The 14,294-nt window shown below is 41.8% G+C and overlaps 1 protein-coding gene across 1 annotated transcript in view; it reads left to right on the top strand.

Moving 5' to 3' along the window:
* Positions 1 to 14,294, top strand: part of IL1RAPL2 (interleukin 1 receptor accessory protein like 2) — an 842,791-nt gene that overhangs the window by 769,618 nt on the left and 58,879 nt on the right. Inside the window, exon 6 of the mRNA XM_029607582.1 lies at positions 6,120 to 6,265. Within this exon, the coding sequence (XP_029463442.1) occupies positions 6,120 to 6,265 (146 nt within the window). The remainder of the gene's footprint in view (positions 1 to 6,119; positions 6,266 to 14,294) is intronic.

Genomic DNA, 14,294 nt, shown 5'->3' with positions numbered 1-14,294 from the left:
ACACCTTAGAAGCTTAACTGAAGATCTATAAGCAAGTTGGACATTTCCAATGTCTATTTCACTTTTTTTGTATCCATGAAACTGCAATGGAAGTTATATTGTTTATCTTGGTAATGGTTTATGGGTGAAGTAGCTAAATAGCTGAGTGTTAACATGCAAATTGAGACATTTTTTTGCAAAACTTTCACTGAGTTGCACAATTTTGGGGTCTCCAAGATGTGAGGTCCTGGGTGGTTGTCTGGCTCGCCATCTCCTAAACCCACCAGTAAACATAGGACAAAGTGAAGAGTGCTTTGTTTAGCTCTTGGGCTCTAGCATGTGCTTTGGTATGTTTGATTCAGACTTTCTATTTTAATTGTAATATATCACACATGATAGAATGTAAACAGTGATTTTATTAGTTCAGTATTGTATAGCATTGGTTGCCATATTGGTCCTGGAGAAAAATTAAGTCATCATAGGCTGAGATACTTCCCTTATGTGATCCTTTAAAATATATCACAACCTACAAAGATTTCCATAAAACAATAAGGGCCGGTTTTTCAAAAGGTTACGCGTGTAAATCCAGCCTTACGTGCGCCGGGCCCATTTTCAAAAGGCCCGGGATGCTTGTAAGTCCCGGGGCTTGCAAAAAGGGGCAGGGAGGGGGCAGGGTGGTCCAGGGACAGGGCAGGGGCGGGGTCAGAGGCCTCCGACACAGCGGATGTGCCAGGGATTGCGGGCCGGCAGTTGGCCGGCACACGCAACTTACTTCAGCCCCAGGGCTGAAGTAAGTTTTAAAACAGAAGTAAAAGAAAAATATAGTGGGGAAGGGAAGGTGGGTGGGGGGATGGGGAAGTTCCCTCCTGGGAGGGAACGGGGGAAGGCAGCTCGGCTCGGCACAGGCTCGGTGCATGCAAGGTGCACAATTGTGCATCCCCTTGCGCGTGCCGATCCCTGATTTTATAGCATGCAGCGCTTGCGTGCGCATGTTATAAAATCAAGTGTACATGTGTTCACACTGGATAGCGCGCGCATATGTACGCCCGCGCGCATGTCTTAATATCTACCCCTAAGGGAATTTATAACATCTCACTTCTTGCAAGAAAAATGGATTCTGGGGTGCAAGAAACTACATATGGAGTGGCCTAGTGGTTAGAGCAGCAGGCTACAAACCTGGGAAGACAGGGTTCAGTTCTCACTGCTTATAACCTTGGGCAAGTCAGTTTACTCTCAGCTGCTACAGGTACAAGCTCAGATCATAAGCCCTGTAGGGTCAGGGAAATATCTACAGTACCTGAATGCTATCTGATTTGAAGTGGCTAAAAGGCAGAATAGAAATAAATATTAATTCAGTAAGGGATACACTGATCCCTTACTAGTAAGCTTTCCCTATTTTATACCAGCACTAGGGACTTACAGGTTTTTTTAGACCATCCCCACTTTTAGGGGTGGGATTGGTCAGCTTGGCCCTTTATATTGTACCTGAGCACATGCAGAAAGCAGAGGGTGTTGGAGCTGAGCAGGCGTTAGGAGTGTTTTTGGCTGTGGTCCCTTGCTAGGCCCTCCCTGGCCTGGAGAAGGAAAGGGAAAAGAGGTTTTGTGGAGATTCATTTTATGGGAAAGAGATTTTTCTTGATGCTCTTTTGGATTTTATCCCAGTTTCAGGAGGGAAACTCCCCTGCCTGAGGGAAAGAGAATCTGGGTGCATTGCTGGCCCTACACCCAGTTGAAGTGGGGTGGCTTCTGCACCTGCCTGGATAAAAGACATTTTTTGAGAGAAGCAGTTTTGTTGCAGTTTTGGACTTTGTCATCCAAGATCTGAGGCGTTCTGATTACCATTAGAGAGACTGAGACTTGGCCTTTTTCCAGAAGCCCAATTTCAGTCACCCAGGAGTGTGGATGTTAAGTTTGTCTCTATCCCGTAGGGATTACTGGCTCAGAGAGTACTGTGAACTTATGTGTTTTTGTGAAGATTCCTGATCTTTATCTTTTGTCTGGACTGTACAGTTATTTTTCTTACAGTCGGGGAGGGAAGAATAAAATCACTGTAGACCAAGAGAGCAGAAAGGGAAGGGAGGGAAGAGGGGACCCCCCCCCCCCCCATGCATTGCTTACTTGCAAAATTTAAGTGGCCAACAGTAGTGAACCCCCGTACTCACCCCAGAAACATTTAGAGCAGGGGTCGGGAACCTATGGCTTGCGAGCCAGATGTGGCTCTTTTGATGGCTGCATCTGGCTCGCAGACAAATCTTTAATAAAAAAGTAAAAATCTAACAAAACCCCCCACCCTCCTGATGCCCCCCAAGACCTCCAAAATTAATTTACTACAACCCCCCACCCTCCTGACCCCCCCAAGACCTGCCAAAAGTCCCTGGTGGTCCAGCGTCGGTCCAGGAGCAGTCCGGGAGTGATCTCCTGGGCTTGGGCTGTCGTCTGCCAGTAGTCAAAATGGCGCCGACGGCCCTTTGCCCTCACTATGTCACTGGGGTCGACCAAAGGCGGCGGTAGCCCCTGTGACATTGTAAGGGCAAAGGGCCGTCGGCTGCCAGTAACCAAAATGGCGTTGATGGCCCTTTGCCCTTACTATGTCATAGGGACTACCGCCGCCATTGGTCGACCCCAGTGACATAGTGAGGGCAAAGGGCCGTCGGCGCCATTTTGACTACTGGCAGCCGACAGCCCAAGTCCAGGAGATCGCTCCCAGACCCCCGCTGGACCACCAGGGACTTTTGGCAGGTCTTGGGGGGGTCAGGAGGGTGGGGAGTTGTAGTAAATTAATTTTGGAGGTCTGGGGGGGGGGTTGTAGTAAATTAATTTTGGAGGTCTTGGGGGGCGTCAGAAGGGTGGGGGGTTTTGTTAGATTTTTACGTTTTTATTAAAGATTTGTCTGTGAGCCCTGGACCCCCGCTGGACCACCAGGGACTTTTGGCAGGTCTTGGGGGGAGGGGGTCAGGAGGGTGGGGGGTTGTAATAAATTAATTTGGCAGGTCTTGGGGGGCGTCAGGAGAGTAGGGGTTTGTAGTAAATTAATTTGGTAGGTCTTGGGGGAGTCAGGAGGGTGGGGGGTTGTAGTTAATTAATTTGGCAGGTCTTGGGGGGGTCAGGAGGGTGGGGGGTTGTTAATTAATTTAAAGGACAGAGCCGGTTTAGCATATTGTATGGCTCTCACGGAATTACATTTTAAAATATGTGGCGTTTATGGCTCTCTCAGCCAAAAAGGTTCCCGACCCCTGATTTAGAGGGAACATTGGCTATGTGCAATGTGTATATTTTCTGATGGACCTGAAGAGGTAGATATGCAAAAGCCATTTAGACGGATAACTTAAAGTCTAAATGGCAATTTTTGGCATATTCAACCTCTTATCTGGCTAGATTTTAGCTGGATAAGTATTATGTGGCTAAAATCTAGCCAGATAAGTAGTAATATTCAAACTTTGTATCCAGCTAACTTTATACCTCTTATTGAGCAGGTCTAAAGTTAGTTTATTATCTTATCCATATATATTCAGCAGCACAGCTGCACCACTGCATATCCCAGCTAAGTTAACTGAATAAGTCTCATCCAGCTAACTGAGAGCCTGATTCATCAAGGTATTTTCCCATAGACACAGAATGGGAGAAAAGCCTTAGTGAATCAGGTAATATGCTGGCTGTGTCTGAATATGGACCTCATAATACTTAGGGGGTAACTTTCAAAATGAATTTCTTGGGTGAATTTTGTATTAAAAAATGTAGGTAATAAATCCAAATAAATAAATATCTTGGCTTTGAAAATCATCCTGGGGGGAGGGAGGTTGCATAGGGAAAAGTACACGAATAACTTGATTTTATGCAAACTTTTCCCCACACTTGTGGTAGCGTTCCAGTATCAAAGTTGGGGCAGGGACTGTTTATGTGCCTAATATCAATTTTTGAGAGTTTGCACAGAAATGTGCATGCAGGAAGTTGCATCTGCACGGGAGTGCATGTAATGTCCATGCATGTCCCAGCACAACTTGAGAAATTTCACAGTGGACTTGTCCACTTTGAATATTTGGGCTCTGTGGGAATTTTATATGCGGGCCGCTGAAAATTGCCCTCCCTGTGTTCTCTGAACCAATTGAAGAATGTAAATATGTATAGATTGTGGACTGAACTTTTTTGACATAAGTCAGTGTTAATAAGTAAGATCTAACAATTTCCCCTTCCAATTACCACTGTACTGCTGCAGAAGACAGCTAAATGAATTTTAAGCAGTTTCCAACAGGCTCAATGCCCAGGATTATATCACACTATTACAGAAAGCTATTCAAAGCAGAGTGAATGGTTTCTGAATGACCATTTTGAAGAATTTGATAAATTGTAAAGGCACTTTTGTTGACTGTGTAACTGTGCCTTCTGACGCTATCAGCAGAGGGTGTTGCTGAGCTCCTTCTTGTCAAATACTGCTGTCTGCAATATGCTTGCATTGTTGAGTAGAACATTTGTATCTATTTGCAAAAATAGACATGTAAATCAGATCATGAATGCAGAAATTCCTCATATGGAAGTCACTTAGTGGAATTGTATTATAATAGAATGTACATTTTGGGATCGGGGTATGATGCACGGAATACAGAGACTTGTAACAGAAACTTGTTCTGGCCCACTTCCTGTGCACGACTTCCTGATCGCGAGGGGGGGTAGAAACAAAGCCTGCTACGGTCTTCTGTGTGGCATTTGGGAGCCCTGACAGACCGCCGCGGTCCGGAGCCCTTGCAACATATATCAGCAGTGCTCCCCATCTTCCTCATCCTGTGAAACACGAGCAAAGCAGGAGCGGAAATAACTGCAAAATATCCATTATTCAGTGGTCAGCGTGGGAGTGCAAAAAAAGAGAAGGAAAGTACATTCCTTTGGATGTGAAATTAGAAGTTTTAAGGCACTGGTGAAAAACGGACCCATATGTCTAAAGCATTAGGGCTTGCAACATCCACAAGGAAAAAAGCTTGTGCTTGGCCATGTTATGTATTATAAAACTTTTTTTCATGTTCTTATGTTCTTAAGACTGACCCGCAGTTATACAGTATAAAAGTTAAGATATCAGCAAAACTGTGATGATGCTTTCCAGTTCATTCCAAAAAAGACTTTCCCACCAGTAGTGCCGTAGAGAAAGGGTATTGTAAAAGACGGTGTTCAGTGTCTTTGTCTTGCCTTATCTGAGTGCACCATTGGATAAGATGCACACTGGCTCCCCATAATAAGCTTAATTGACTTTGGCCCTAAGCTGCATGATTTCTGCGTTCCACGGTGCCCGAGCCTTCCAAAAAGGTGGAGAGGTCGTGTATACCATCTTCATCTGTTTTATAAGGGCTAACAAGAGCACCGTGCATTATTATGGGAAGCTTAAAAATATACTTGTCCGTTAGCTTCTCATGGTAACAAACACAAATCACTGAATAATTTTGTTTCTAAATAATAGTGTATGTGTTAATTATCTTACTTTTATTGCTGTATCGCTATTCAGCTATGCAATAATTTATCCAAATCTTCGCTTTAGTAAGGGGTCAGAATATTTGAAAGTGCTATATTCCAAAACAGTCCACAAAACTAATTAGTGGAACAGAGAATGTGCCAAAGAGGCATATTTTGGCATACCATGAACTGTTTTCCTAGAGATGACATTAGAGGAAACTTGATCTTGTCTATGTACCTAAGTGCTGTATTAAAGGTCTGTTTTAGGGTCTGCCAGATGGAGTTATAAAGATTATACTGGTTAAGACCATTTTATTTTACATTTTAAAGCAGGAGATTTAATCCCCTTGCCTTGTCTATGGTCAGAAAACTTTCTCTCCCCAGTGGGGTAGTGCAACAGGGTGTTTATTCCCCTTTATTGTGAAGATTCTTGATCTCAGTCAAAAGGCCAAGGGAACATTCTCGTCTCAGGACCTTACATTTGATTTTAGCCAAGATAAGGTAAATGAGTATCAAAATTTAAGGGTATACTGAACGTGTGGTTCTTTACTGTAAACGGGTTTAAGGGCCTTCTACAGGTTGGCGTGATCTGCTCAGATGGGTTCTTTCTGATGAAAGCTTTCTCTTTTGATGAATAATGACGTTATTCACTAGTAATAAAACTAGGACATTGACACAGAGATGCATATTTTACTTTGTCCTAGGCTTCTCAAAGAGGATCTTGGCGAAAAAGAAGTGGAATTAATGTTGATATTTGATGCCGTCAGAGAGACAGATCTGGGTAATTATACCTGCCATGTGGAAAATAGGAACGGACATAAACATGCCAGTGTTATCCTGCGTAAAAAAGGTACTTGCGTTCCTATCACATACTCAGAGACTGATTCATCAACTGGATTTCAGTGTTTCTTTTCAGTTTATCTAATTTAGGGGCCAGTGTACTATAGTGTGTTTAAATTGGCCATTAATGTAGGTTAATGTGCCGATTTTAATGCATGTGTTGGTGATGCAGGTATTGCATGATATCCTAAACTAAGTAATGCCCTTAGTACATTGTGTGTTAAAAATAGTTTTTGCATTAACTCACAGGTCCATGTCAATAATGTTGTTAATGCAGAAACTTAACTACATCTCTGGGAGGTGCAATTAATATTTATATAAGTGTTAAGGCACGGTAATGCTTGAGTTAATGGCTAACACACTTTAGCACATAGGCCCATGCATGTTACTTTTTAGGAAGTGATGATATGTGCTTTATATGTTAAGAACAGACTCAATATGCCGAAGAGCAGAGGAAATTTCACAAATGATATCACTAAATGTAGACACTAAAGAGGGCAGTTTTTCAAGGCCAGTTATGTGGGTAAATAGCGATGTACCTGGGTAATTTGACTGTCAGAAAATTGTTCTCCCTTGAACTGAGCCTAAAAGAATGTGCAGGGTTCCAGAACGTTCACACTTTTAGCCGTACATGGGGCAGGTGTTCCCGAGGGCATAGGGTCAGAAAATAACATGTATAGGCTAACTTTTCAGATCTACTTCTGTTATTTTCAATAAAAATTTTACCCATACAAAAAGCAACTGCAAGCATCCACAGGCACTTTGTACCCATGGCAATTTTGCCTTTGAAATTTGGTGCTATCTGTGGATGGAAAGGATTCGCAGATTTTGCACCACGCCAGAAAGTTTGAGTATTACCCCAAAAATGATATATGAGGATATTTATTAAATCTTTTGACACAGGACCATTTTATATTGTTTACCGATCTGCTTTTTTTATAATATTTTTTTCTTCTGATTGCAGGATACCAATGAATGTGATCTGTCTTGTTTGTTTTTATTTTATTTCATTTTTTGCCCAAGTAGTTTTTTCTGCAGCTCTTTTTTTTTGTTTTCAGTTCGGTTGGAGCAGGCCTCCTTTGGGCTACAGCACTCACAGGGTTTTTTTTTTTGTGATAATGTGGACCCTGAGTCTGGCCACCAAGGGGCCTTGAAGTAAAGGTCAGCATACACACTAAGGCCATTTAGCATTTATGCAGTAAGGCCCTAGTGTGCATGCTAAAGCAGGGTCAGAGGGCAATAGTGGATATATGCTAGAATTCAGGGTTTCTTCATTCTTGGGGAGGGGGGAATAGTCTCAGACTGGGGGATTCTTCAATTTGACATTGGGAGATTGGATTATCGAGTTGAGTGTTGGCCCAGAGTGGGTTTCTTCAGTTTAACATTGAGTTATCAAAATTGGGTGGAGAGTTGCCAAAGAGAGGGGGAGAGGAACCCCTGTACTCAAAACCCCTTGCACTTACACTTAGACTGGTTAACATGGCAGTTAATAGCATGGAATAGCTCTGAGGCTAATGTTTTTGTAGGCATGAATTTAAATGTAGGTGATAGGCTATTAAGTGGCATTTTAACTGCATGCTACATTTTTAGCTCATGCATGAAAAAAATATATTTTAGCAGGAGTTTTAATGTATAGATCCCTAGGTGTCGCTATTGACCTATGGCTGGGATTTCCATCTTCTGTGGAAGCTAAGGATGCAGATTGTTCTATATCCCCAACCCTGGCTGGCCCAGGGAGCAGAGTTCTTGCTTTGGAATGAAACCCAGGTCCCCTGCATGGGCCAGTTCTGTCTTGTTTATTTTTTATTGGAATGAAGTTTTTTGCATTGATAAAAGTACATTTGAAAGCTAAACTTTAATGATCTAGTAGTGATTCTTAATATAGTATTTAAATAAGCAAAGAACGTGACCTGCACTACTCCCAAATTTCAGATGCTGGGTCAACACATCAGTTGATTTATTACATCAGTAGAGGAACATTGCATCGGTTGGTGCTTCTCTTAGTGAAAACTTAGTCAAGATCCAGACAGAAACTGAGCTCGTTGAGATGCTTTGCAGGTTAAGAAACCACCCTATATAGTTTAATTTTCCTTTATATGGCAACATCTCTGAGACTGAAAACTAAAATGGCTATGATCATAATTGTCACCGTCATAGAGTGATCAGCTGGCTCCATTTTTTCAGGACAGATTGATCCAAGCCTGGTTTTACTCTGTTGTATGCATGGATCTTGTAGTTCTGCTTTTCTTAGGGACCTCAGAACTATAAGTCCATGAATGCAGGTGGTTGAAACCAGAAATGGATTCATTTGTCTTGAAAAAATGGATTCAGCGGGTTACCCGTAATCTTTGGTCTCCTCTGAAAGCCAGCCAATGAACCATTACTGGGATTAACGTGAACCAAATCTGCTATTACAACATTGCTTTTGCCTTTTTTATGAAAGCTGTTGTCCCATTTTGAAAAAGAATCCTTTAATACATCAAACCCTTTTTGGTAGCAGATTCAGTCTAATGCACTTTCATATAATGTTACATCAAGGACAATATTACTAGGGCAGAAAATGAGATTTCTGCAGAAAAGAAACATGTCAGCGCTCTACAGCATTGATATACATTACACAAGCAAAAGAAGCTCCAGCACCCAGATTCATAAACATCAAAATAGTTCTAAAACAAAGCAGCCATCAGCACCAAAAAGCCTTTACAAATGGGTTGTCAAGATTAGATGTAATAACGCCCTTGTTCTTGATTGAGAGTGCAATTATCACGGAAAGCCAAAAAAGGAGAACGTTTATTTCTATACATGCACCTGGCAACTGCAATATAACTACAGCTAAAGAGGCAGTTCCAGGCATTTAAATCCCCATCAAACTAGAAAGATGTAATTATCTTTCTTCCTAAAAAATAAAAGTGGTATTGATATAAATGGCAGCCATATTGGTTCTGAACAAGTGAGAGTCTATATAAGTTATGATGCCTTTTAAAGGACCAATAGCAAAAAAATAGATGTTTCAAAACCTCACACAGTAACATAGTAATGACAGAAAAAGACCAAATGGTCCATCCAGTCTGCCCAACAAGTTTTATATGGTAGTAACTGTTGCTCCGTGCAGGTTACCCCCATGTTTCTGTTAAGGGTAGTAATTACTGCTCCGTATTGGTTATCCCCAAGCCTTATGCTAAGGGTAGTAATATTTACAATCAAAAACCAAGCAACTGTCAAAGCCATAACAAATTACTACTAGCAAAACTTTTATGGGGTGAGCAGCCTTCTTGATAATTCAGACAATACTGCTTGAATGTTCTTTGCTTTTGCACTTGGTCGCAGATGCAGTCCTGTGGTTTTCTCTAATGTCTGCGTATCAGTACCCCAGTCCATAAAAGTCAGGGCCCAGAATTGGCTGTCATCTGAATCCAATTCCCCGTTTTTTCCCCATTGTCGGAGAGAGCTCTTACAGTTGCATCAAAAGCATCTGAAGCTATTTGGTTAAGGGGAGCAATCCCCACACCTTCTGTTAAGGGTAGTAACTGCCACTGTGTACAAGTTACCCCCATGCACCCTTTTCTTCATTTCCAATCTTTAGCCTTTAGGGATCCTCAGTGTTTATCCCATGTCCTTTTGAATTCATTTACTACTTTCATCCTCACCACTGCTTCTGGAAGGGGATTTCAGGCATCCACCAAGCTCTCTGTGAAGAAATATTTCCTGATGCTGGTTCTGAGTCATCTCTGCTGGAGTTTAATTTTGTTACCCCCCTAGTTTTACTGTTTTATTTCTAACAGAAAAGGTTTAAAGTTCATGCATCATTAAAACCTTTCAGGTATCTGAAGATCTGTATCATCTCTCCTCTGCACCTTCTCTCCTCCAGGGTATACATATTCAGATTCTTCAGCCTTTCTTCATAACTGTTCCGATACAGACTTCACATCATTTTGATCACCCTTCTCTGGACCGCCTCTATCCTGTCTCTATCCTTTTTGAGATACGGGCTTCAGAAATGAACATAGTTCTCCAGGTGAGGCCTCACCATTGACAATATCAACTCCTTTTTCTTACTGGTTATTCTTCTCTCTGCAGTCTAGCATTCTTCTGGCTTTAGCTATTGCCTTATCATAATGCTTCACTGCCTTCAGATCACCAGACACATTTACCTCAAGGTCCCTCTCCTAGTCCGTGTACATTAGTCTTTCACCCCCTTGGATTACTGCACCCCACATACATAACTCTGCACTTCTTGGCATTGAATCCCAGCTGCCAAATATTCAACCACTCTTCAAGCTTTCTTCAATCACTTTTCATTCTCTCTACTCCTTCAGGCATTTCCACTCTGCTGCAGATCTTAGTATCATCTACAAATAGACAAAGCTTTCCTTTCTATCACTTCCACAATGTCGCTCACAAAGATATTGAAAAGAACTAGTCCCAAGACCGATCCCTGTGCCACTCCAAGTAAAGTAATAGGTTCCATTAACCATTACACTCTGTCTCCTATCAGTCAAACAGTTTGTAATCCATTCTACCATCTTGGCACCCAATTCCAAGCCTTTCATTTTATTCATGAGCCTCCTATGTGGGACCAAATCAAAAGATTTGCTGACATCCAAGTAAATTACATTGAGTGCTTTTCCTTGATCCAATTCTCTAGTCACCCAATCAAAAAAATCAATCTGATTTGTTTGATAGGACCTTCCCCTGGTGAAATCATGCTGCCTCGGTTGCAGCAAGCCACCAGTTTGTAGATAGCTCACTCTCCTTCCTTCAGTAGAGTCTCCATTAATTTTTCCACCATTGTAGTGAGGCTACCTAGCCTGTAGTTTGCAGCCTCCTCTCTGTTAACATTCTTGTAAAGCAGGATCACACCCACTCTTCTCCAGACTTGTGACACCACTCCGGTTTCCAGGGATCTACTGAACAGGTCTTTCAGTGGACATAGTATATACAAAAAGGACCTCTATCACTATTCTATTCAAAAGAACAACCAAAATAGACTCACTTAGAACAGTAAAGATTGAGATAAACTCACTAAAAAAGTACTATATCACAAATTGTTCTTATCCATTCAAAACCAAATTTGTGTTACAAAATATAAATGTAGTATAGTACCAAAATACAAGTTATGTTATCATCTCAGTTCCATATCATTAAAATGTAGGCAGTAGCTTACTAAGACTCTCCACAAATATATAATACACTAAATACTCAGAACATTCAACAGTGCAAGGAATAAGACAAGACAAAACGTAAGCAAAAAACAAAGAAAAAATGGTAGGGCGCAAAACAATCCAAACATTTAAAAAGATCATTTGATGAAAAACAGATCCAGTGTGAGTACACCATGGGCTGATCACAGAGCGAAATAAGTCATATAAACAAAATCCTAAAATGTTAAATGACCCAGAGAAAGTTCACTTAGCTTGTATGATGACGGCATGGAGTCCAAGGTCGTACAGTATATACAAGGCAACAATGGGGAATTAGACCACTGTTCACTGGATACTGTTGCACCAAGACACAAAAACGAAGCAATGTAGCTGCTTGTACTATTCTCCACCATAGATATTCAAAACTTGATGGTATTTTTATGTACCCTTGCCTTCTGACCCTACCCTTGATACTAAACATAAGATTGATGAAATTGTCGATAAAGCAGCTGATTGTGGTTGGATTACTAACAAAGAGAAAGGGGTTTTGAAAGTATCACATCCCATTTGTCCAGTTTTTTATTGTTTGCCAAAAATCCATAAACGGTTGATTAAACCGCCTGGACAACCGTTTGTGTTTGCCTTGCATCTGATTGCTACTAACGAGGTGCTTTCAATACAGTGACATCAGAAGTTTCATGTTCCCTTGCTATTCAGCACTCAGTCTTATTGTTTTTCTGCCCGTTGATTAGCTTCATGAAATATGCAAAGTTCACCAGAGGTCGGAACATGGTAAGCTGGCAGCAAAACAGACTGGTGAACAATCAGTGTGATATTACTTTTAGAACGAATTGGTTCTTGAAAGTGGCATATGACTCTAAGCTGTGAAGATATAGCAGTGCAGCACTCATACATCGCTCCTACAAAAACAGAAACAAATAAAAGCTCTAGGAATATAAGAGAATATGCTGAATATAATGCTTGTGAGAAATGGCATTCCTGTCATGTTAACTAAGTCACTTGTGAGCTTTTCATGCCTTCCAAAGTAACCTCCATGGTGCAAGAGTAGACAGCTTGCTGTTTTTTTTTTTTTCATTTCTGGTTGTCATGACAGCGGCTTCCAAGCATTTGGAAAAAAAAAAAAAAAAGGCTATCCAGCTACCTTCCTGTATTTTGAGATATATATATATATGTGTGTGTGTGTGTGTGTGTGTGTGTGTGTGTGTGTGTGTTACCATCAGAAAACACCCAGCCAGACTGTTGTATCATTAGTATTGTGCCTGATGGAAACATTAGAGCGCCTTAGTCTAGAGATGTAGCTAATGTATAGACACTACAGCAGATATTATTCATCTGTCTTTTCGTGTGAAAAAACACATTTCTGGCTACAAAGGGTAGATTGCTCTATGTTTTAGTGCTCTGGACATTTAGGCATCTTCAGCGTAGCCTAGGTTAAGATTTGTTATGTCAAGGGTAGCTATAGAAAGCACTTAAGCAGTAAGATGTAACATGCTTATTGACATAATGGTGATTGTATGAATAGCACAAGATGCTCAGTAATCTTCAAACATACACTGTCAGTATTGTTATGGAATAAACTGGAAGAATCTAGTAATAAAACGTATATCTCCATGTAATAAACTTTATTTGCCTTCCTCATCCTTGGGAAGCCGTCCCTGTGGTATTCCCATGGAGATCTACGATGTGAAAAGGTTTATAATCTACACGACTGCCTTCAGACTCTCAGGAGAGAGCTGTTATAAAGCTCGTAGGGGATGGCCATTCCCAGGGCCCTCATGGGGAGGTACTGAATCTGAATGGGTCCTCTCCCCCATCCACTAACCTATTCTACCTACTGCTTCCCTGGCAACCAAAGAATAACTCTTGGTTACACATACAAGGGCTTCCCCAGAAAGCACAGTCTCCTCTGCCAGGCCTCCTTTTTCTTCTCTCCTATGCAAGAATGGGAAGCTCCCACCCAACACAAGAGGATCCATGAGAGGCCATCATCCCACAGCTGCTGTCCCTACCACCCTTCAGTGTCTGTGCTGGTTAGGGATGTGCATTTGTTTGGAATAACATAAACAATGTCGTTTCAAGTTGTTTTCAAAACAAAATGATAGAAAACAAATCCGAAATGTTGTGTTTTGTTATCAGTTTTAGTGTGCACTATTTACAAATAGTGTGCTGGTTCCCCTAAAAAATAGGTTTCAAGCTCTGACAGGCACAGATTCCACCTCCTATCCTCCAACCCCCCCCCCCTTGTTGAAAAATAGCCCCGTGCAAGCTGCCCCCCCCCACCCTAATCCACCTGCCCAATCCCCCCTACACTTATCTGGATGCCTTGGTGGTTTAGTGGGGACATGGAGCAACCTTTATGCTCTAGACTCAGCAGCCACAGTTTTCCAAAATGGTGCCAGTAGCCCCTATCATGTGATAAGGGCAAAGACCCTGCCAGAGCCATTTTGGAAAATGGCAGCCACTTAGTTTGGCGCATAAGGGTCGCTCTAGGCCCCCGTTAGACCATCAAGGTAGATTTGCTAAGTCTAGGGAGGGCGGGCTAGAGTGAGGGTGGTGGGGTGGACCAGCTCTTGGAAAGATATTTTTTTTAACAGAAGGGAGGGATGGGCCAATAAGGGCTGGACCTGTGCCCATCACAGCTGAAATCTTTGTTTGGGGGAATTTCATATGCCTCCAGGGGTGGCAGGAAGAGGGGACTCTGGATCTCCAGAGACCTCAGGGTACTTGAGACAACTGGGGTGGCGTGGTGATCGGGTTTTTTCCTTTTTTTTTTTAGATTTTGGGAAATGGTATGCACTCTTTTATGAAACATTAAAAAATGGAGAAAACCTTGAATGATACAGAAATTTGACTTCTAAACTTCCTGAAAACAAATGA

Source organism: Rhinatrema bivittatum, chromosome 6, assembly GCF_901001135.1.
Source record: "Rhinatrema bivittatum chromosome 6, aRhiBiv1.1, whole genome shotgun sequence".
Taxonomy (NCBI): Eukaryota; Metazoa; Chordata; class Amphibia; order Gymnophiona; family Rhinatrematidae; genus Rhinatrema; species Rhinatrema bivittatum.
The sequence above is the reverse complement of the archived record's forward strand: the minus strand, read 5'-3'. Positions and strand labels throughout refer to the sequence as shown.